General features: G+C 41.6%; 2 protein-coding genes across 2 annotated transcripts; one reads left to right on the plus strand and one right to left on the minus strand.

The window, feature by feature from the left end:
* Positions 1-394: 394 nt before the first annotated feature.
* coil (coilin p80) lies at positions 395-8,135 on the minus strand. The gene is made up of 7 exons (XM_071540915.1): positions 7,691-8,135; positions 5,958-6,948; positions 4,659-4,748; positions 4,285-4,332; positions 3,859-3,928; positions 3,085-3,173; positions 395-1,321 (listed from the first exon to the last, which is right to left on the minus strand). Exons 1-7 carry the CDS (start codon positions 7,939-7,941, stop codon positions 1,274-1,276), a joined length of 1,587 nt encoding a protein of 528 aa, XP_071397016.1. The 5' UTR covers positions 7,942-8,135; the 3' UTR covers positions 395-1,273.
* A 275-nt stretch (positions 8,136-8,410) lies between these two features.
* Positions 8,411-18,473, plus strand: scpep1 (serine carboxypeptidase 1). Its single transcript, XM_071540916.1, has 13 exons — positions 8,411-8,565; positions 8,818-8,957; positions 9,601-9,690; positions 11,174-11,329; positions 12,104-12,178; positions 12,866-12,938; positions 13,713-13,750; positions 14,693-14,821; positions 15,699-15,783; positions 16,589-16,702; positions 17,744-17,881; positions 17,986-18,149; positions 18,243-18,473. The coding sequence occupies exons 1-13, from the start codon at positions 8,505-8,507 to the stop codon at positions 18,303-18,305; spliced, it is 1,326 nt and encodes a 441-aa protein (XP_071397017.1). The 5' UTR covers positions 8,411-8,504; the 3' UTR covers positions 18,306-18,473.
* Positions 18,474-20,415: the final 1,942 nt, after the last annotated feature.

Here is a 20,415-nt window from a genome sequence, read left to right on the forward strand (position 1 = left end):
ATCTCTACATCTGAGATACCATACTGTGTTAATAAAACATTTATTTATCAGGGTGTAAAATAAAAGTCAGAGTGCTTCCTTGACCTAAAACCTTCCTGGTTTGTGAGTGAAACTTGCTGGAAAATACATTCTGCTATATTCCTGTAAAGTGACCCATTTGTAATGTATTCTTTTATCAAATTTCCTGCCTTTCCCTGTCTGGAATACTCTCTAAATTCCATGATATTCCAGGAACTCCCTGCCCAGTGGGAACCTGGTGATATTCACATTCATATCACATTGGATGAGGTGGTGACTCATCTAAATGTTCCTCCCAATTTGGTTCACTTACAACAGACACTTTCACAGACACAGTTTATTTTAATAGAAAATTTATTTATTCAAGAATGATATCCACAGTCGTATCACTGTACAAAACATAAAACCATCATGTCCCTGCATTGGAAACAATCATTCATCCCACCTACAACTTAAAAAAAAAATTGGATTTCACTTCTAAACCCAATTTAACTGCAACCTTGATAAAAACCAATTGAGGTCGGCCTCAGCTTGTATTTGCACTCAAGTCTGCTGTTCACTTGACTTGTAGTTCTCTCCAAGAAGATATTCATTAAAAAAAAAAATATTCCACCCGTTCCTTTCAATGTGGAAAGTCTTTTGTGCAAAGCGATGATCACTTATTCAGAAGAATGGAATTCAACATAATGGTACGGATAAGATGAAGTACTGGCTCTCAGTTCAGCTGCGGGGCTAGAGTACAAGTGGAGGGAACTTGGTAATAAATTTCATTAGATAAAAAGGCATTAACTGAACACATTAAAAGGTGCTATGTGTAGCATTTCTCAAAATTAAGACCCCAACAGATATTGTAACTTGTCCCTCCTCCCCATCCCTAGCAGTTTTGAAGAGCCATTGTGAGCTAACGTCAAATTGTAAGTAGCAGTCCGAATTGTGGAGCTGGAATAAAAATGTGGATTACTTGTAAAGTAAAAGAACGGTGATATCCCCCTTTTTTTGGCATTTTTGTTTGCTCTGGAAGAACAGCGCCCTCTTCCTGTTTTGTGCGGTAAAGCAATCCATCAGATTTCCCGCACGAAACACAGTCTTCTCAGCGATGGTGTCCTTTGTTTACAGTAATTATACTACTCGAAATAAATGAGGTAATAGCTTAATGTTAAAATACTACACGCAGCAACTTCAATTTGTGTGTGTGCCTCAACTAGCTTGTGATTTTAAATCCCCCTTGCCAAAAAAAAAGCGGGTGTCCACCGTTTTAAATGACCAGCCTTGGTTCCAGCAGGGAGTCCCAACGTTCCGTCACCTATGGGAGGAAAACAAAGACGCAATTACATCTCAATAAGTGTGGATATTACAGTAAACAACCCCCCCTGCGGCAGCCAAATGGCAACAACTACTACATTCTGCACATGCAGCCATTTTTTTAAACCCCCCACCTTTCTCCTATTTGCCGGAACAATTAAACAGAGGGGATCACGGGGTGAATAGGCTCACTCAAAGTGGAGGGGAAGGGGTTAAAACCTGGGCTCAAGGACAAAAGAAAGGCTTTGGCTTTAACTGCTGCTGCTGCTGCTGACTGCTACTGTCAATGCAAGTGTTGTGTGTTGGAGATGAAGCCGATCGTACAGCCAGGCACCCAAACACAGCTCAACCATCATGTAGACCAGTGGTCATTTTTAATAAGGTGCATGCAAAATTTGGCATTTTCAATAGAGGGCACATAAGATGTATCACTCTCATCAGTTCATCTTTGTTATACCTATTATCTTAGCCAGTTCAGTCTTGATTTATGAACATGAACAAGTCTCTTTAAAAGGTGCTTTTGTGTTTATCATTCTTAAACAGGGATTTATTTGATAGAGATGTGCACTGCACAACCACGATACGATGTAATATATAAAACTTCAATGACAACAAAATATGACTGTGCAGAATTTTGTTTATTAAGCTTTATAGCAATGGCATTGTCTTGCTAGAACGTAAACAACAATTTAAAAATGTAATTACAAAGTGACAATAATTTAATTTGGATGGAGAGCTTGTGAAATTGTGATGGTCAAGCCGTCTCATTTGTGATTACTACAGCAGAATAACATGGAGCTGATATCACCATTCATTTTTCTGTCCCATGATATGTATTGTCACATTTTTGTAATGCGATACATTTCATTTTGATATATTGTCCCATCCTTAGTTACACACAGTCTCTTCTGACGCTAAATAAATGCTTGGATATCATCCAGAGGCAAACTCTACAGCTTCTCCATTAACAATGAATCAGAGAGCAGCAACGGTACCTACAGTAGTTTCAAAGGTGTTTTTTGGTGGTTGTGGCTTTTTGGTAGCTGGTTGCTAGCATTAAAATAAATTAAGATCATTTTGTCAAAGTCCAAAGATACAACAACTCTACAAAGTCATCTCCAATTAACTGTTAATGGATTATACTGTATTCTCAGTGACACTGTTGATTACCTGTTTTTAGCTACAGGAGAGAGATGTTTATGTTCACAAATGCTGATAGATATTGGTAATATTATGTGGTTATATATCAAATGTGAATTGGGTTTTAGGTTTGATTTGCTTTTTTTAATGTTTTCCTTTTATGGACCCCTAAATAGATCCACATTAGACCACAGATCCCCATTTGATCACATTTAGTACCAGGGATCCATATGGGAAGATTTTAGTTGTTGATTTAGTATTGAATCGTAGAACTGTCTACACTGTACGTGGGGAGGTAACAGTGGTGAGATTACAAGAGTCATTCCTATACATTCTCTAATTGTGATTTCAACTTCCACTTAATTAAATTATAAAGAAATTAGACTCATTTCGCTGGGGACCCTCATGGAAACCCCCTCAGTGACCCTGAAGAGCCTTGGACCCCACTTTGAGAACTACTGTTTTCAGGGCTATTAAAGGATAAGTTTGGCAATTTTGGACCTATATATACCCGGATACTCTTGAGGCAACAGAGCTCACCGTTTCAACTGACTGCTGACTCTGGAGCCAATATTGTCTGTGGGTCCAAGTACTACAGGTATGCAACTATATGCCATGTCTTACCTGGGAGCCTCTAGATACAGCGTACTCCACTCTCTCGGAGCCGTCCGGGTTCTGATAGACGAGGTCGAACTTGCCAGGCTCTACGGGAGCTGAGGGAGATGCAGCAGGTTATGGACACCAAGCTAGAGTATGTTTACATCAAACCAAATAATCTTACTGTCATTAAACAGCACGGTCCAAGCCAGAGTCCAGGAAACTACTTTAATGTGGTTGACAACTTGATCTGTCTGGATTAGGATTGTGATATTACCTTTTCACTAGATGTTTCTGTTGGATCTCTGCTCTAATTAGCTAGATTACTCTTGTCTCTATTCTCAAAATGTGACTTTGTTATTTATGTTAATTACAGGTTAGTGTAAGGTGTGCCAGAGGCCTGTTAGTGTTGCTGCAATTCCAACTGGGCGCCAATAGAGGTCAGTAAAAGTCACAGAATTCTTAATGCCCCTTTAAAGGGCAAGTTTTACTTCTGTGTCAAAGATGCAAGCATTCATGGTTTTGTGTTGGTGATTCTGATGATGAGACATTTCCACCAAGCTACTGCAGCATCTAGGTAGTAGGCAAGTTTCTAAAGTAGTGTATCATGAAAAAAAAATGGCATTTGTGGTTTCCCCACTGCCATGAACTGGCTGTGTTTTACCCCAGAAACATCCATACTGAGTACTATCAGATTGTGCTTGTATCCTCAGTATCTGTCTAATGTCATGACGCCACAGGCAAAAGGTTTCATCAGCTGTCTCGTTTTAGGATTAGAAACAAGAGTGAAATGATCCGTACCTTGAAAAGTGTTCAGTACTTCCAGCTCAATCTGTTTAGTGGTTGGGTCAAAGCTCACAATCTTCCCCTCCTGAAATGCAGAGTGAGTGCAATGTAAGGTCAGCTGACATTCTTCACCGACAACACATCACGCACACTAAAATCCCATCCTTTTTCGAGACCTTCATTTCTTTTGATTTGATTTGAAGATACTGGTTTGGGGTTCAGTATGATGTCAGCCCAAAATATGCGCAATATGTGAGATGTCAGGGGGCTAAAAACCATAAAAGGCTTTCCAGACCTGTGTAGAAACCCTGCTAATAGAATTGACTCATCTTCAAGCCTCATCAAGCCTGAAGCAGCATTCAAGATTCAAGATTGCTATACTGAAAATAACAGAGGTTTCACACCACCAGCAAATCCAGGTTCGCTGCAATTTTGACTCACCTTATACTCCGATACCTCTGGTGTATAGTTCTCAGTCAGCTCCAGCAGCTGTGAACACACACACACACAGGAAAGGGTGTTAGCAGAAGAGCTGACACCCAGACAGCTGGTACATGCTGTTTCTCATTTCCACACTAGACTCCGCGCTAATTGGTTCAATTCTACTGCTTCTCCCTAGTCCTTTAGCGTCGGCACACCTATAGGGAGCTGGATAGGTGGAAGTCAAATCACATAGACGGCTGAAAACGGCCTGTAATGATGTTAAATTGTTTGTTAAAGGAAAAATCCAATCCTAGTAACAGGTTTATGTTCCTTCTCTGGGGGGTTTTGAAAGGCATTCTGGGGAATCAGAGACATGACATAAACAGGCTTACCTTAAAGGCAATCTTCTGCCCCACCTGAGGAGGGGCGGCTAGCAGCGGCATGGAGCTGTAGTCCCGTCTGGGGGCGGCTTCAGCTCCGTTCTACATAGACACACGTGCAGGAAGCCGACAGATTACTGAAACCGCTGTTATACGATGACGGATATGCAATACAGTGACCGTGTTTACATGTACACAAAAAATGTGATTTTAATGCGATTAAGACAATGATGTCAGTCAGGATGCAGGTAAACACCATGCTCTGATTATGTTAGTGTGATTAACCTCTTAGTCGGAATTAAGTGCAATCACAGTAACATACAATTTTGGTGATTTTCATGTTTTCACTACAGCTGAAAGATAGATAAAATAATCTAATTGCCATTATTTGACAGAATATTGCAATTGTGATTTAAACTGCGATTCATATCATCACCAGTTTTTCTTGTCATAATTTTCTGATCATCTGCTATTGGCTGGTCTTTGCTGCCAGGTTATGTCACCACCTGGCACCAAAGACCAGCCAATAGCAGATGGCCAGTTCAGCACCCTACTTTTCACCATTAGGTGTCAGGCTTCACCAAAGATTTGAATTTGGGGTTTAGTAAAGTGATTTTGTTGAAAAGTTTGAGTATGATGAAAGGTTTTCAGCAATATTGTACTTGATTCATGGACCAAAGATTACCCAGAGCTCTAAAACACCTTGTTTAGAAATACAGTTTGCTCTCTCTTAAGCGATTAATTGTAGCATCTGCGATTTGGAAATTGCACAAATTCATATTACAATTTCGATTAATTGTTCAGCTCTAGTTTCACTTTAACTGAAGGTTTATGGTCATGGGTTTAGAACAGTGGTTCTCATCGTGGGGTCCGGGGACCACCAGGGGTCCTTGAGGGGGTTCCAGGGGGTCCCCAGCAAATTGATGAATTGTCAAACTTCAACATTATTTCATTTACAAGAAGTGAACACAATCAGAGAATGTAGAAGAATGACTATTTTGATCATAGTTTCACTGTTATCTCTCTACCTACAATACAGATAGTGATGGAATTCTGGACAAAATCATATCTGGCAATAAAAAAATATTCTCAGATTTGGGTCTGAGAGACAAAATCTCATCAAATGGGGGTCCGTGGACCTAATGTGGCCTAAATTAGGGGTCCTTGATGTGAAAAAGGTTGAGAATCACTGGTTTAGAACATTCTCCAACCCCTTTTGGCTTGTAAAACCATTTCAAAACCCATTGTATAGGGTCAAAAACGCTTTGCCATCAAGTAAAAGGTGCTAAAAAACCCCCCACAAAGACAGACCTGGACCACCACGGACTTGTTGCTCAGCGAGTCATTCTGGTAGGACGGCTGCTCGGCCCGCCGCCCGCCATCGTAGCTGAACCGGAAGTCCCCGCTTTGCCCTCTGCCGCGCCCCCTACCGTCACCCCTACCCCTCTCTCCGGGCCCGCTTCCCCGGCCGCGCCCTCGCCAAGGCGGCAGACTCCCGAAGCCCTGCGCCGGCCGCCGGATCACCAGCTTGATCTCCTCCTCGCTGTCCGAGCCGGACGTCTCGGGCCGTCCCGCCGGCTGTTTCTCCGCGGGCCGAGGGGCCGGCTGAGATTCCGAGGCGGGCCGGTTATCGCTCGTTCCCCCTTTGGGAGTCGCGGAGGCGCCGGGTTTAGCCGCGGAAGGTGTGTTTTTGGATAGCGCCTTGCCGGGCGCCTCATCGGAGGAAGAGTCTGTGTCCGATGAGGACGAGGAGGGCGGAGGGCGCGGTTTCGCAGGGGGGAGTTTGGCGTTTGCGGGCGCCTTGGCGGGGGCAGGGGCGGAGGAGGGCGTCTTGGGTACCGGTTTCGCGGCGGGTGGTTTTTTGGGAGCTTCATCCTCCTCGCTGCTGCTGTCACTGGAATCTGACGAGGAGACGCTTTGTGTTTTTGCTTTAGCCGCTGGAGGCTTCTTAGTGCTTCTGGCAGGCTGCTCCACACCGGCTGGGGCTTTTTTGGTGGAGGCGGCGGTTGGTTTCGGGGTGGCAGCGGGGCCCTTCTCCTCTGCCCCCTTCCCTTTCTTCTTCTCTTTCTGCTTTCTTTGCGAGTCCTTCCTCTGCTCGCCGCCCGAGGCCCGCTTAGCGTCCTTCTCCGGGCGCTCCTCGCTCTTTTTTTTCTTCCTCTTTTTTTTCTTCCATTCCACGCTCACTCCGTTTTCAGCCGGTTCGTCCTCCTCTGCGGGTCTCGGTCTCTTCCTGGAGCTGTCGCCGGATGCGTCCGGATGGCTGCCTTGCCCGTTCACCTGGGCCAGACTGTCCACCTTCACCCTGGCAAATGAGGCACAGGACAGATTATGACTACAGTTATCTTTCAGGACATAATTTTGGGGTGTCTTGAAGCCCTTTGATATTGCTCAAGAATTATTTAGGTACGAGACAGAAGGTTCTTGTTGATTTAGTACAGTGATTCTCAACCTTTTTCATATCAAGGACCCCTAGTTTAGTCCACATTAGAGCCACAGACCCCTTTTTGATGAGATTTTGTCTCTCGAACCCAAATCTGCGAATATGTTTACTGTTAGATATGATTTTGTCCAGAATTCCATGACTATCTGTATTGTAGGTAGAGAGATAACGGTGAAACTATGATCAAAATAGTCATTCTTCTACATTCTCTAACGTCTTGTAAATGAAATGCTTAAGTTTAACAATTCATCAATTTGTTGGGGACCCCCTGGAACTCCCTCAAGGACCCCTGGTGGTCCCCGGACCCCACGTTGAGAACCACTGATTTTAGTATGCTCTTCGTGTTCATAGCTCAAGCTTTTGTAACTTATTAGTAACTTTACATTCCTTATATGTGCTACATCCATTGTAGCCCCCAAATGTTCTTTTATGGTGAGACTGTCACACCAAACTCCATCCTTGCTCATCAGTAAACATACACACCTGGTAGAACGTGACTTAAGACCTCTTACCGTTTGTTAGGTTCTACACTTCAATTCGGCTTAAATTCAATACAACAAGCAGCACTTTTAAATAAATAAACTGTCAACTTTTAAAAACGAACCTGATGCTGTCGTTGTCCCGCACCACATAGATGCTCTCTGTATGCGGCAGGTAGCAGTCGTCTATGAACAGGTTGAGGAGGTTTCTGCGGCTGAAGTCAAACTTCTCTCTGATGATGCTCTCCAGGTCCGCCACCACGCGGCATGTGTTCAGGTCCACGAGCAGCCAGCACATGCGGCTGCTAGCCACAGACGGCGGCGGGTAGTCAAAGTACAGCCGCACGCGGATAGAGTTGCTAGTGGGGGCAGCCATTACCGCGACAACACCAAAACAACAGCCTGGCCGCTCGTCCTGTGTGGCTCTGAAGTCAACTCACCCACAATGCTGCCCCCTGTTGATGCGGAGGCGGGGCTCTGGTTACCGCTACAGTGAAGCAAGTACAACACACCGCTAATTACGAATACCGGTAGGCTACCTCAACATGTCATGAAAGCTATACGCTTCCATCTTTGCCTCTCTATTCAGACACAGCGCGACGGAGGAGCGCCGACCGTCCGACCAATAACACGCGCTGCGTCCTAGGTGCAATGAATTATGGTCATTGTAGTTCATTAACGTGTGTTGAATGGTAAACATCATTGAAATGTTGGTTTTCAAAAAAAGTAGTCGAGGAGAAAAGCCAAGAGAACGCCAGCGTATGCATACAGCACCCAAAATGAGTGTAAAACACACACTCATTCGGCGGCTGTTGATTTACTGTACATTTATCGTCAAGGTGTCCGCACTCCGCAGTGACGTCAGTCAGCTGATACCTATCATGTGATTCCTTCTGGAAAGTAAAGGGGCGCAGAGCCGTCCGCGAGCTCACTTCAACAATGGGCCGGTTGAAAGTAGCCTGTAGTTTGGGGATTTTACTCTTCATTACCATCAATGCAGGTATGGTTAATGCTCTACTGTACAACCTCTTTACAAGTGCTTAAAAGTACTGTTTGCTAGCTAGCTTAACGAGCGCAACTATTGGCTTCATGTTATCTGAATGCCTCCGGCTGCACTGATTTTGAAAGCAAAAGTAACGTTTGACTTAGACTTGCGGTCTATTATGTACGACAGCTGACTAGCTTTGTAAACAACCCAGTAACTGAATACCAACTTAAAAGAACGATTGTAATTGGATTCCATCCTCTGCAGGGCTCTCCAGTCCCCTGGCAGGTAAAGAAGACTGGGGCTATGTCCAGGTGAGGGACGGGGCCCACATGTTCTGGTGGCTCTACTATGCAGACAGTGGGTCTGCAGGATACCAGGACCTGCCTCTGGTCATGTGGCTGCAGGTAGGACAGGACCACCTAACGTCACACTTCATTTCAGGGTCGGCAGTGACATAAAGCTGAGAGAATTGGGAGGTGGCTGCTTCAAATCCCTGGAAAAACATTGAAAGTGAAAGTGTAATATCAATATCCATTCTAAGCCAGCGGTGTCCAGTCCTGTGCCATAGAACAGTGCAGGGGCCGGATTCACCAATGTGCTCTTAAGATAGTTCTTAAGAAATGACATGAGAGGAAAATTTAGGAAGTTGTTAAGAAGGCTCTTAAGTGCAATTCCTCAATATTTTCTTAGTAACAGTCTAATTTCTTACGAATTTCTTTAATTTTCCTACTTAAGAACTAATCAAAATAATTTTTTTCTTAAGAGGGTTTTGTGAATCCGGCCCCAGGTTTTCATTCCAACCAAACACTACAGCGGCTCATTTCATTGGTTAACCATAAACCAGAGGGGACTGATCAGCTGATGTAGTGTCTGGCTGGAATGAAAACCTGCAGACTGAATGTGAAGCAAGCCTTCCTAAAGGTTAAAAATAAAACCAACCACCTTCCATGGGGGGGGGGGGGGGATGAACTAGGATATTGTTGTTGGTAAAATTGTATTATGATTACTGGTCGAAGATGATTTGGATGTATGTCCATGTGTCCTCAGGGTGGACCAGGAGGATCAGGCAGTGGTTTTGGAAACTTTGAGGAGATCGGACCTTTGGATAGGAACCAGCAACCCAGAAAAACGTCCTGGGTAAGATGGTAGCCCAGTCAGCCTAGTGGCATTTAAAGAATACACTGCGTTTTAGGGAGATTGGACTGTTGGTCAATTTAGCAGTTGAGTGATGAGAATATAGACACCAAAATCATCCACGTGTCCCCGGTAGATCTTTGACTCTGGTGCTTCACTTAAAGGAAAAATCCACCGTAATCCATCATGCAAACTATGTGTAGGGGGAGCAACTCACGATTTCTCCATTGGCTTATTGCTCTCTCCACCCACCAGAGTGAAGTTAGCTTGATATCGGATATTAATCGTTTTCCCCCCTCAATAATTTGTAAAGCAAACAGGAAAAACAGAGTGGTGAATATATTTGTGATTACTGGAAGTGGAAGAGCAATTTACAACCACTGGTTTAAATATTTGAGAAAATATTTTTCTACTGTACGTTATAAACGCATTCAAATTTCAAATTTCCACAGCTTGTTTTCCATGTGAACTGGTATAATAAAAGCACCTCCTCAAATATTGAAAAAAGTGTAAATTATTCTTTATCTTCCAGTAATAACAAATATATTTATTAATGTGCTTATACTTGATTTATTGCTTTACTATCACTCAACTAAACTACTTACTAAAGTGTTAGCATGGAGCCTACTATCACTCAACATAGTGTATGCTAAAGTGTTAGCATGAAGCCTAGTATCACTACATAGTGTATGCTAAAGTGTTAGCATGGAGCCTACTATCACTCTACATAGTGTATGCTAAAGTGATGGAGCCTAGTATCTCTCTACATAGTGTATGCTAAAGTGTTAGCATGGAGCCTAGTATCACTCTACATAGTGTATGCTAAAGTGGTAGCATGGAGCCTAGTATCACTACACATAGTGTATGCTAAAGTGTTAGCATGGAGCCTACTATCACTCTACATAGTGTATGCTAAAGTGATGGAGCCTACTATCACTCAACATAGTGTATGCTAAAGTGTTAGCATGGAGCCTAGTATCTCTCTACATAGTGTATGCTAAAGTGTTAGCATGGAGCCTAGTATCACTCTACATAGTGTATGCTAAAGTGTTAGCATGGAGCCTAGTATCACTCTACATAGTGTATGCTAAAGTGGTAGCATGGAGCCTAGTATCACTACACATAGTGTATGCTAAAGTGTTAGCATGGAGCCTAGTATCACTACACATAGTGTATGCTAAAGCGATGGAGCCTACTATCACTCAACATAGTGTATGCTAAAGTGTTAGCATGGAGCACCAGAGCCAATGATCTACCAGGGACAGATGGATGATTTTGATGTCTATGTTCTCACTTTCACTTAATGAGTTAGTTGACCAGCAGGACAATCTACCAAAACTTGGTGTATTCCTTTAAGTTACAAGTCTGTTCTATTCCAGCACATCATAGGTTGGATGTACAACAGATTCTGACTGATCTCAGTCAGTTAAAATGAAGGAAATGGAGGCGGCCGTGCTGATGCTGGTATGTGTGTTGGCTCCTGCAGGTACAGGCAGCCAGCGTGTTGTTTGTGGACAACCCCGTCGGCACCGGCTTCAGCTACACCGACAGGCCGGACGCCTACGCCACCGACGTGGCCACGGTGGCCTCGGACATGCTGGTGCTGCTCCAGCACTTCTTCTCAGAGAGGAAAGAGTTTGAGGTAATTTCATCATGGAATGTCATGGAATTTTTAAGGTATATTCCAGACAGGGAAAGTCAGGGATTTTTATAAATTCTCTGGAAAATTTGGGGAATCGTACGGAAGCGTATTGCATTCACCAAAGAAAAAAAAAAATCGGAGATGGTTTCTAGTAATTATGACTTCCGTATCTCGTAATTATGAAAACTATCTCGTAATTATGAGATCTTCATCTTGTAATTACAAGATAACTTCCAGTTTGGGCGTTTAGCCTTCAAAATTAAAGCGCAAGATTTTAAACGCGTAGAAATACTGTTTTAAACCAGTTACTTTGTATTTAATCATCAAATTCAATAGGTGAGCACCCATATTAATGTTTGATCTCATAACAATAATAATAATAATAATGAAAAATGTGCCATTTTTAACTAGAAACACTGCATATATTACACTTTCTGACATTTTCTGGCTAAATTGGACATAGTCTAATTTTCTGGTAATCCGAGCTATCTTAACGCATCTAAAAAAAAAAAAAATCGGAGATGGTTTCTCATATCTCATAATTACGAGATAAGGATCTCGTAATCACAAGATAGTTTTCTCATAATTATGAGATACTAAGTCATAATTACGAGAAACCATCTTTAGGGAATGTTTTTTTTGTTTTTTTCTCTGACACAAGTATCCAAATCAGTACTCCTTTTTTCTCCTCATTATATCAGATTTTTCCATCCCGCCCATGTACCAGAGATTCGGTCATAAACGTGAACTAACGGAGCGTTTTCTCCTCCGCAGACTGTCCCCTTCTACATCTTCTCCGAGTCATACGGAGGGAAGATGGCGGCGGCGATCTCGTCGGAGCTCACCAAGGTACGCTCTGCCTGTAGAGACTTTTCGCAGCTGAATTTGGCCACTTCCCCTTTTCGACATCCTCTTCAGCTCCACGTGAAGCATGTTACTCAGTGATGTTGGGAAAACACCCAAATCGGGGGATCGACTGTCATATGACAGTTATGGCTTGGTTGCAGAGTCAGCAAATATTTCCCCGAATAATGAACTTTATTTGTATAGAAGTTTTCGAAGCAAAGTTACAAAGTGCTTTAAGTTAAATAAAATGGCAGCAGAAAATGCAGACATGGCAGAGGGGGAAAAAGTGACTAGATTGGACTACAAACAAATCAGTGAAATTGCAAAATCATAATGTTAGCAGTTAAAAGCAAGTTTATAAAATGTGTTTTTTTCTCAGCTCAGTTGTTCCAAAGTTTAGGGGCCTGATTATTAAATGCTCCTTCACCTTTAGACTTTGATGGTGTTTTTGTACACAGGGAGATAAAAGCTCCATCGTGTGCCAAGGGCCAAGCTATTTATTGCTTTAAAAGTAATCAATAAAATCTTAAAATTGATTCTAAAAATCAACTCCCAAGTCAATGATAGCCCAGCTGCTGCATTCTGGACTCCTTGCAGATGAGTTTTTGGATTCAGACAAGAATAAAGGGAGTTAAAGGAGGTCTGTTTTGTAATGTGTTTTTAATTTCTGTGTCCGTCTCGCCTCTCTAGGCCGTAGCTAAAGGGACGGTGAAATGCAACTTTGCCGGTGTGGCGCTCGGGGACTCGTGGATCTCCCCACTGGGTCGGTATCAATCCATCAACATTAATACTGTACCTCAACTAGGGCTGGGCGATATATCAATATTATATCGATATCGTGATATGAGACTAGATATCGTCTTAGATTTTGGATATCGTGATATGAGACTAGATATCGTCTTAGATTTTGGATATCGTAATATATCGTGATATTGCATAAGTGTCTTTTCCTGGTTTTAAAGGCTGCATTACAGTAAAGTGATGTCATTTTCTGAACTTACCAGACTGTTCTAAAACAGGGAAGGAAACCCTGTCTTTGCATTTTATTTTGATCACAGTCTTGTTTTAATGAAAGTGCTTGTGACATCTCACATGTGGCTTTGACTTACAACTGAACATTTAGCCTACTTTGTAGAAAATACCGAGATATATATCGTGTATCGCCATTCAGCCTAAAAATACCGAGATATGATTTTTGGTCCATATCGCCCAGCCCTAACCTCAACCTTTGTACACATCTGCTGGGATGCTATTCAACGATTCATAATTTAGCCAACTGTCTTATCTTGTCTTATAAAGACAGTAGAGAGGCGGCAACAGTTCTAGCCAAAACTGAGCCTGAAAAAGCGATGGGAATGGGGGGAAACAAAACCAAAATGAATTCCCAACCACCATGAAATGTCCTGTGTGTAGGACATAACCCAGCAGTGCAGAGTTTGCAAAGCCTCTCTACCCTTGGCATAGCTGTATTGGTATATGAGTGGACAGTTTTAGAGCTCTGATTGCTTACTGTGACACTCTTGTTTTTAATCTGCAGATTCTGTCATGACCTGGGGGCCGTACCTCTACACTACTGTGAGTAACACATAGTTGTCAAATGTCTTTGCGGGTTATTTTTTTTATTGCAGATGGTTGGATTTCTTAGTCAGCATTGTACAGAAACAACTGCTGCGTCTGACTCTGACAGTCAGAGCAGATTAGGGACGGGACGCTGCATCGAAATTCAATATATCGCGATACAAAAAATGTGATAATACGCATCGTGGGGCAGAAAAATGAATCTCTATTTTATTTTGCTGTAGTAATCACAAATGAGATGCTTGATCATCACAATTTCACAAGCTCTCCATCCAAATTACATTATTTATACTTTGTAATGACATTTTTAAACTGTTGTTTACATTCTAGTAGGGCTGAACGACTTTGAAAAAATATCTAATTGCGATTATTTTGTCTGATATTGCAATTGCGATATGATTTGCGATATTAGAGGGAATGATCATTTTTACATCATTACTCTCATTTTCACTGGAAAAACGTATTAAAATGATTATGGTGTGATTTTTGCGGGGATCTGTACCAAACAAAGATGTTTTCTTAAGTCTGTAGAATATGATGTGTAGGCCAGGACATCTCTGCAGCACCACAATATTTACTTTAAAATGATATTTTGACACATTTCACCTTTAACAAATATTGTGCCTCCTGCGATTTGAAAATTGCAGTAGGCCATATTGCGATTTCGATAAAATTACGATTAATTGTTCAGCCCTAGATTCTAGCAAGACAATGTCATTGCTAGAAAGATTTGTGGCTCAGAAATAAACAGAATTCTGCACAGTCACACTTTGTTGTGTTTAAACCTTTATTTATTACATCGTATCGTGGTTGTATCAAACCGTGAACCCCATATCGCTTATGGAATCGCGAGATAAACATACCGTCCCGTCCCTAGAGCTGAGGTGCAGAGATGCTGAGTTTTCCCATCTGCCCCGTCTCTCTCTGTCCCCGTCCCAGTCGCTGCTGGACGACTACGGCCTGGCGGAGGTGAGCGGTGCGGCGGACGCGGTGAAGAGCGCCGTGGAGCAGCAGCAGTTCCAGAAAGCCACCGAGCTCTGGTCAGTCGTCGAGACGGTGGTGGAGCAGGTGGGGTGCTTTCACTTTATTCACATATTCCCAAGTCAGTCTCAAGTCTAAATGTAGAACAGCAAGTCAAGTCAGAACAAATCAAGAGTCCAGTATCAATTTAATATCTTAAAGAAAACTAAATATCTAGGACTTTTCAATGCAATATGGTTTTAATAGGATAAAAACTTGGTAAGAGCATCATGAGTTTGATTTCTATAATCAGTTTCAACTTCAATAAATTCAATCATTCCATACAAATTCAGAAAACAGAATTTGAATTCAGTCGTCTGCTGGAACAAATCTCATCACTTTCAATCTAAGTCATTTACACAAACACAAGATCTCAAGTCAAGACTTTAGAAACCTTTTCAAGTCATCAGAGTACAAGTCAGAGTCAAGTCCCAAGTCACCAGAACCCAAGTCAGGTCAATGAAAACTGACTGACCCACCTCTGCCACATCCTTCTAGTTGTAACATACTGCATATATACTGATATTTTCATCATGGTTCTACCTATTTCATATGAAGACATGATTGTTTTTATTTTATTTTCATTTTGGTCATATTTATTTTTATATATACAGCATATTTCATACTTTAGCATATTTTTCATTTTCTTTATATTCTGTACTCACTTCTTCTTTGCCTCAGTAAGTCCTACTGCTGTTATTTTACACACCCTAATTAAATTGTAAATCCATACATTTTCCCATTCATACGTTCTACTTAACATGTTGAAATTGTGAGTTGCATGTTTATATAACCCCAAATTTTACTATATTCTATTTCCATGTTTATTGTATCTTTTCCCTGCTGTACTCTGTTATTACGACCCAATTTCCACACAGGGATCAGTAACATTTCCTCTTTACTTTTATTTTGGTTTTGATGGCAGAACACCAACGGAGTCAACTTCTACAACATCCTGACCCAGGAGCCAGACGAGGAACTCGCCACTTCAGCAGGACGCGACTTCCTCTGTAAGATGCAGGAGTATTTTTGCCTACTGTGTTTCATACTATATATAGTAGAATATTACTGCTTAGTGGAATATTACTGCACAACAACCCATTCAGCAATTTGTAGCTCCTAAAAAGTAAATTTAAGGCATTTAAAAAGTATTAAAATGTCTTAAACAGAGTTGGGAGAAGTCTTAATTTCTTCACCTTGTAATGAAAGGTGTATTTTAAGTTTAATTTTGATGCATTACATTTGAGATTCTTTACATTTGAGCATATTTAGTCGAGGCAGAGTTGGAAAGTAAGACAAATGAAAAAAGGCAAATGTCATGAATTGTGTAGTTTCACCAAAAGATATGAATAGGATCAGTAGCAGTGTTGGTTTGATTTTCTTATGTTGTGTTACAGTACTGCACTTCTAGTTGGTCACTGAGTTTGACCCACATGTGTGTGCACTCTTGGATTGATACAGAACTCGGTTAATACAACATGACAAATATGTTGGACATCATGTCACTAAATTTCAGAACTCTCATTAGCTATGTTCAATCAGAAATAGGCTTTGTTTCTTTCATTTGGTGGTAAAAATTGGTCTGAAATGTAATTCCATGTAGCATGAAAAAGGTTGAAATGTCTTTCTGAACCCTGCAGATACACTGAGTGAGTGTCTAGCTGCTGAAGTGTTTTAGTTAAGGACTTTTACAAATGTCAAGGGAAGCTTTCTGATTCATGACCATGAGACGGGACGGACAGTGTTTAGTCATTTTTACACTCGTTTGTCCACTTCCAGTTACTGTGGTTTTTTTTCTCTTGTGCTTTCAATCAGCCCTGCTGACGCGTCGCCACATCCGCCCCCTCCACAGCCAATCACTGAGCCAGCTGATGAACGGACCAATCAGGAAGAAGCTGGGCATCATCCCCCAGAATGTCACCTGGGGAGGTACTGTAGCTAGCCGGCCGACTCCTCTGTCCATTCCTTCAACTTGATTTTTGATTGTTGTTTGACGTGTTGTGGAAATATTGTACTATCTTAGGCCTGCATTTTCAGAACAGTATTTTTTTTTCATCCTTCACCCTGTTCCTACCCCTTCTCAAGTCATCCCACTGTTTTCCTTCTTTATTTTGTGTAAGTTATCCCTCTTCTTCTATTAGGGCTGCAGCTATCAGTTATTGTCATTTTCAAATAATCAAATCAAATATTGCTTTGAATAACCTTATAAACAAACAGTTTTTTGACATTTCAGGGTAACAAAATCTATTTAAAGAGTAACTCAGCTCCAAACCCAAATCTTTAGTGAAGCCTGACACCTAATGGTGAAAAGTAGGTACTGAACTGGCCTTCTCCTATTGGCTGGTCTTTGTGCCAGGTGATGTCACCACCTCACCTCACCACCTGTGACGGTGACATCACAGGGCACAGAGACCAGCCAATAGCAGATGACCAGTTCAGTACCCTACTTTTCACCATTAGGTGTCAGAAAAGAGTAACTAAACCCAAACCAAAATCTGTGTAAAGCCTGACATCTAGTGGTAAAAAAACTGCTAGAAGCTGCTAGAAGGTGACATCACTTGGCACCAAAGATCAGCCAATAGCAGATGGCACTTTCAGTAGCATGCTTTTTACCATTAAGATGTCAGGCTTTACACAGATTTGGGTTTGGTGTTTAGTTTTTGTGTTTTTTTGCCAATGTATATAAGTTCCATACAGTGTAATCTGTCAGCTAAATATGATAGCCAAAGAAAGTAATCTTGAATGACCTGTATGTAGTGAACAACAAGATACAGGTACAGAATATAAAGATTATTTGAAGACAGAAATGGGGGGGGGGGGGGGGTTTGAATCGAGATTTGAATATTTTGAATATACGGAACATTTGTTGCAGCCCTACTCTTCATCCTCGCTTCCTCTCATCTGTCACCTTTTTCCATTTCTCCTCCCTTTTTTTTTTTACATTACTTTGTCTTGTCCGTGTGTGTGCAGGCCAGGCAGAGGAGGTGTTCAGCAGCATGGCGGGAGACTTCATGAGGCCGGTGGTGGACGTGGTGGACCAGCTGCTGACCTCCGGGGTCAACGTGACGGTCTACAACGGGCAGCTGGACCTCATAGTGGACACCATGGGTAAGTCCACTGCACTTCTGTCCCCAGATTTGCTCCAAAAAACCCATCCGGATCTTCAATATTTATGGAACACACATGAATCTCTACGCCCTTGCCGTCCTCAGGTCAGGAGCTGTGGGTGAAGCGGCTGGAGTGGGCGGGGCTGCCCGGCTTCAACAAGCTGAGGTGGACGCCCCTGGACGACCCCGCCTCCCCGGGAGTCACCGGGGCCTTCTGCAAGACCTACAAGAACTTCGCCTTCTACTGGATCCTCAAGGCCGGACACATGGTAAGGCCCTGGCTGGAATGGTGCAGTTCTCATTAAAGTCTCATCTAGTCTAAATGTACAAAGTCCTTCATGTTTCTTTGATGTTCCTGACAGATTCCCTCAGACCAGGGACCCATGGCTTTACAGATGCTGAAGATGATCACCCAGCAGGCCTGATCCACCTACTCTGATGCCAGCTGGATTGGCTCTGACAATCAAAATTACCACATTACCTGTTGTACTCCACTCTCTGCTAAGCCAAATCTGATGTCTCTGCGTTCTTTGATTACAAGGTTGATTTGTGTACATTTTGGCCATTACAACAATAAAGCTTTTTTTTTTTAATGCTGTCTTGGCTTCTTTTCTGTTGCAGCATCAAATGGATCAAGGATTCTCACAGTTAATCCAACAACAAATTTGAGAAACATGCACTTTAATTTACAGCCCTCTAATTACGGTATAACTAGTTTGTAATTATAGGGTACTAATAAAATAACAATGCTGTAGTTACAGGGTAACACAACAAGAAGTCCAGGAATTAAGGGGTAACAATTTTTTTAATTATGAGAGATTTATAAGGTAGTTATGGTGTAACCGTTTTCATAATTACTGCATACTTAAAAAATAATTACAGGGTACAATAACGTAATTAGAGGGGACTAAACAAATGTTATCGTTCCCTGTAGTTATGGAGTAAGTATTAAGACTCTAAATTGTTTTTTTGTTTTTTTTACAACTCTTTTTATCGGGGTTTTCAGAGTTAGACATACGGTCGAAAATAGGAAAAAGAATTTTCAATGCAGATATAGAGAAAACTGTAAAAAAAAAAAAAAAAAGAAGAAAAAAAGGATATACATGAGAAATCAATTTTTTTATAGGTGAGTTATTGTACACATATGAGGAAAAAAGGAGTCCAAAATTGTTTTATAAAAGGATTATGAAGGTTTATATTTTACATTTTATATTAGAAAATTGACATACCGTATTTGATATTTCATCTCAACATACTGTATATTACATTCAATAAGGCTCTTGTATGTTCAATTAAGTCTGTTACTCTGTGTTCAAGTTCCATATTTTTTGTGATGCTGTTGTTTTGTTACCCTGTAACAACAGCATTGTTATTTTACTAGTATACCCCATAATTACAAACTAGTTACACTGTAATTAGCGGGCTGTATAATAAAGCGTTGCCATGATAACAATTTTGTGTGTTTTTGTTTGTTTTGTTTTTTTACAGAAAACAAGTGGCATATTGTGGTTTATATATTTTTTATACACAAAATGGACTCTCAGTGAAAACCACATTTAGAATAAATATTGATTATATCGTTAGTAATAGAGGTATAGAAAATGTTAATGGCCACAAATCCAGATGTGTCACCTGGGGGAGTATAGAGGTATCTCTGTCCAACTGCCTCCAGGTGGTAGTCATCATCAAAACCAGTGGAGGAGTGCTGAAGCTGACTCAGTCTCTCAATGAGTTTGAAGTCATCAGTCACTGGAGCCTCAACAAGGTGGAGCAGGTTAGACTGAGCCTCAACATGCTGAGCTGGGTGGATGGATGCTCCAGTATTACCTAACGCTGTGTGTCCGGTCATGAGAGGAGAGTCTCTCTTTGAGGGAGGAAGGTCTCCTTTGTCCATAGAGAAGTCTGTATGCTGATGAAGCTGTGCTGACGATTGGCTCCCGTATATTGACGCTCTCTAATCCACGAGCAGGTTTGGAGCCGAGACCAACAGCAGACTGAGGTGAAAGGTCACAGTCCAGCTCAGCAGGAACTCCAGAGAAACTAGAGGCTTCAGCATAAAGGTACTGCTCCTTCTTCAGGACTTTCACAAACATGTAGTTGATGTTGTCATGGCGATCGTCTAATGAGTCGAGCGACCATTTGCATTGATGCTGAAAGAAATGCAATGGCAACATCTTAATGAAACAAATAACCACATGATGCAGCTTCATTCCAGGTCAACATGCATCATCATAGCTTCATCTTATGCCTTTCATCATAGTTTTCAGCAACAAATCTATCTGTGAATTTACAATGTAAATCAAACTAAGGAAGAACTGGACACAAATGTAAATCCTTCAACACCAACAACTAGTCTATCCTGATTGTCTGTCTCTTGTCTGTTCAGCAAAATCCTCTGTACTAATCTTTTTATGTTAAATAATAAAATTAAAAACACATGTGGCTCACCAGGATGGAAATCACTCTCCATGGTTTCCGTTCTAAAAGGTAGATGTTGTTGATGTTTCTCTAAATAAATGCAATGTGAGTTTTCTG

This window comes from Centroberyx affinis, unplaced genomic scaffold (assembly GCF_046629955.1).
Source record: "Centroberyx affinis isolate AG114_WGS23_722 - 3 ecotype Tasmania unplaced genomic scaffold, CSIRO-AGI_Caff_v1 ptg003745l_1, whole genome shotgun sequence".
NCBI lineage: Eukaryota > Metazoa > Chordata > Actinopteri > Beryciformes > Berycidae > Centroberyx > Centroberyx affinis.

Bases quoted from the DNA above. Each gene is read 5' to 3' on its own strand.
- coil (XM_071540915.1), bottom strand. From the start codon at position 7,941: ATGGCTGCCCCCACTAGCAACTCTATCCGCGTGCGGCTGTACTTTGAC. The intron at 6,949-7,690 runs GTTCGTTTTTAA...CTCATTTGCCAG, and splicing joins CGGGACAACGACAGCATCAG to GGTGAAGGTGGACAGTCTGG. The intron at 1,322-3,084 runs GTAAGACATGGC...TTCCTCCCATAG, and splicing joins CTGTATCTAGAGGCTCCCAG to GTGACGGAACGTTGGGACTC.
- scpep1 (XM_071540916.1), top strand. From the start codon at position 8,505: ATGGGCCGGTTGAAAGTAGCCTGTAGTTTGGGGATTTTACTCTTCATT. The intron at 8,566-8,817 runs GTATGGTTAATG...CATCCTCTGCAG, and splicing joins CTTCATTACCATCAATGCAG to GGCTCTCCAGTCCCCTGGCA. The intron at 13,751-14,692 runs GTGAGTAACACA...TCCCCGTCCCAG, and splicing joins GGCCGTACCTCTACACTACT to TCGCTGCTGGACGACTACGG.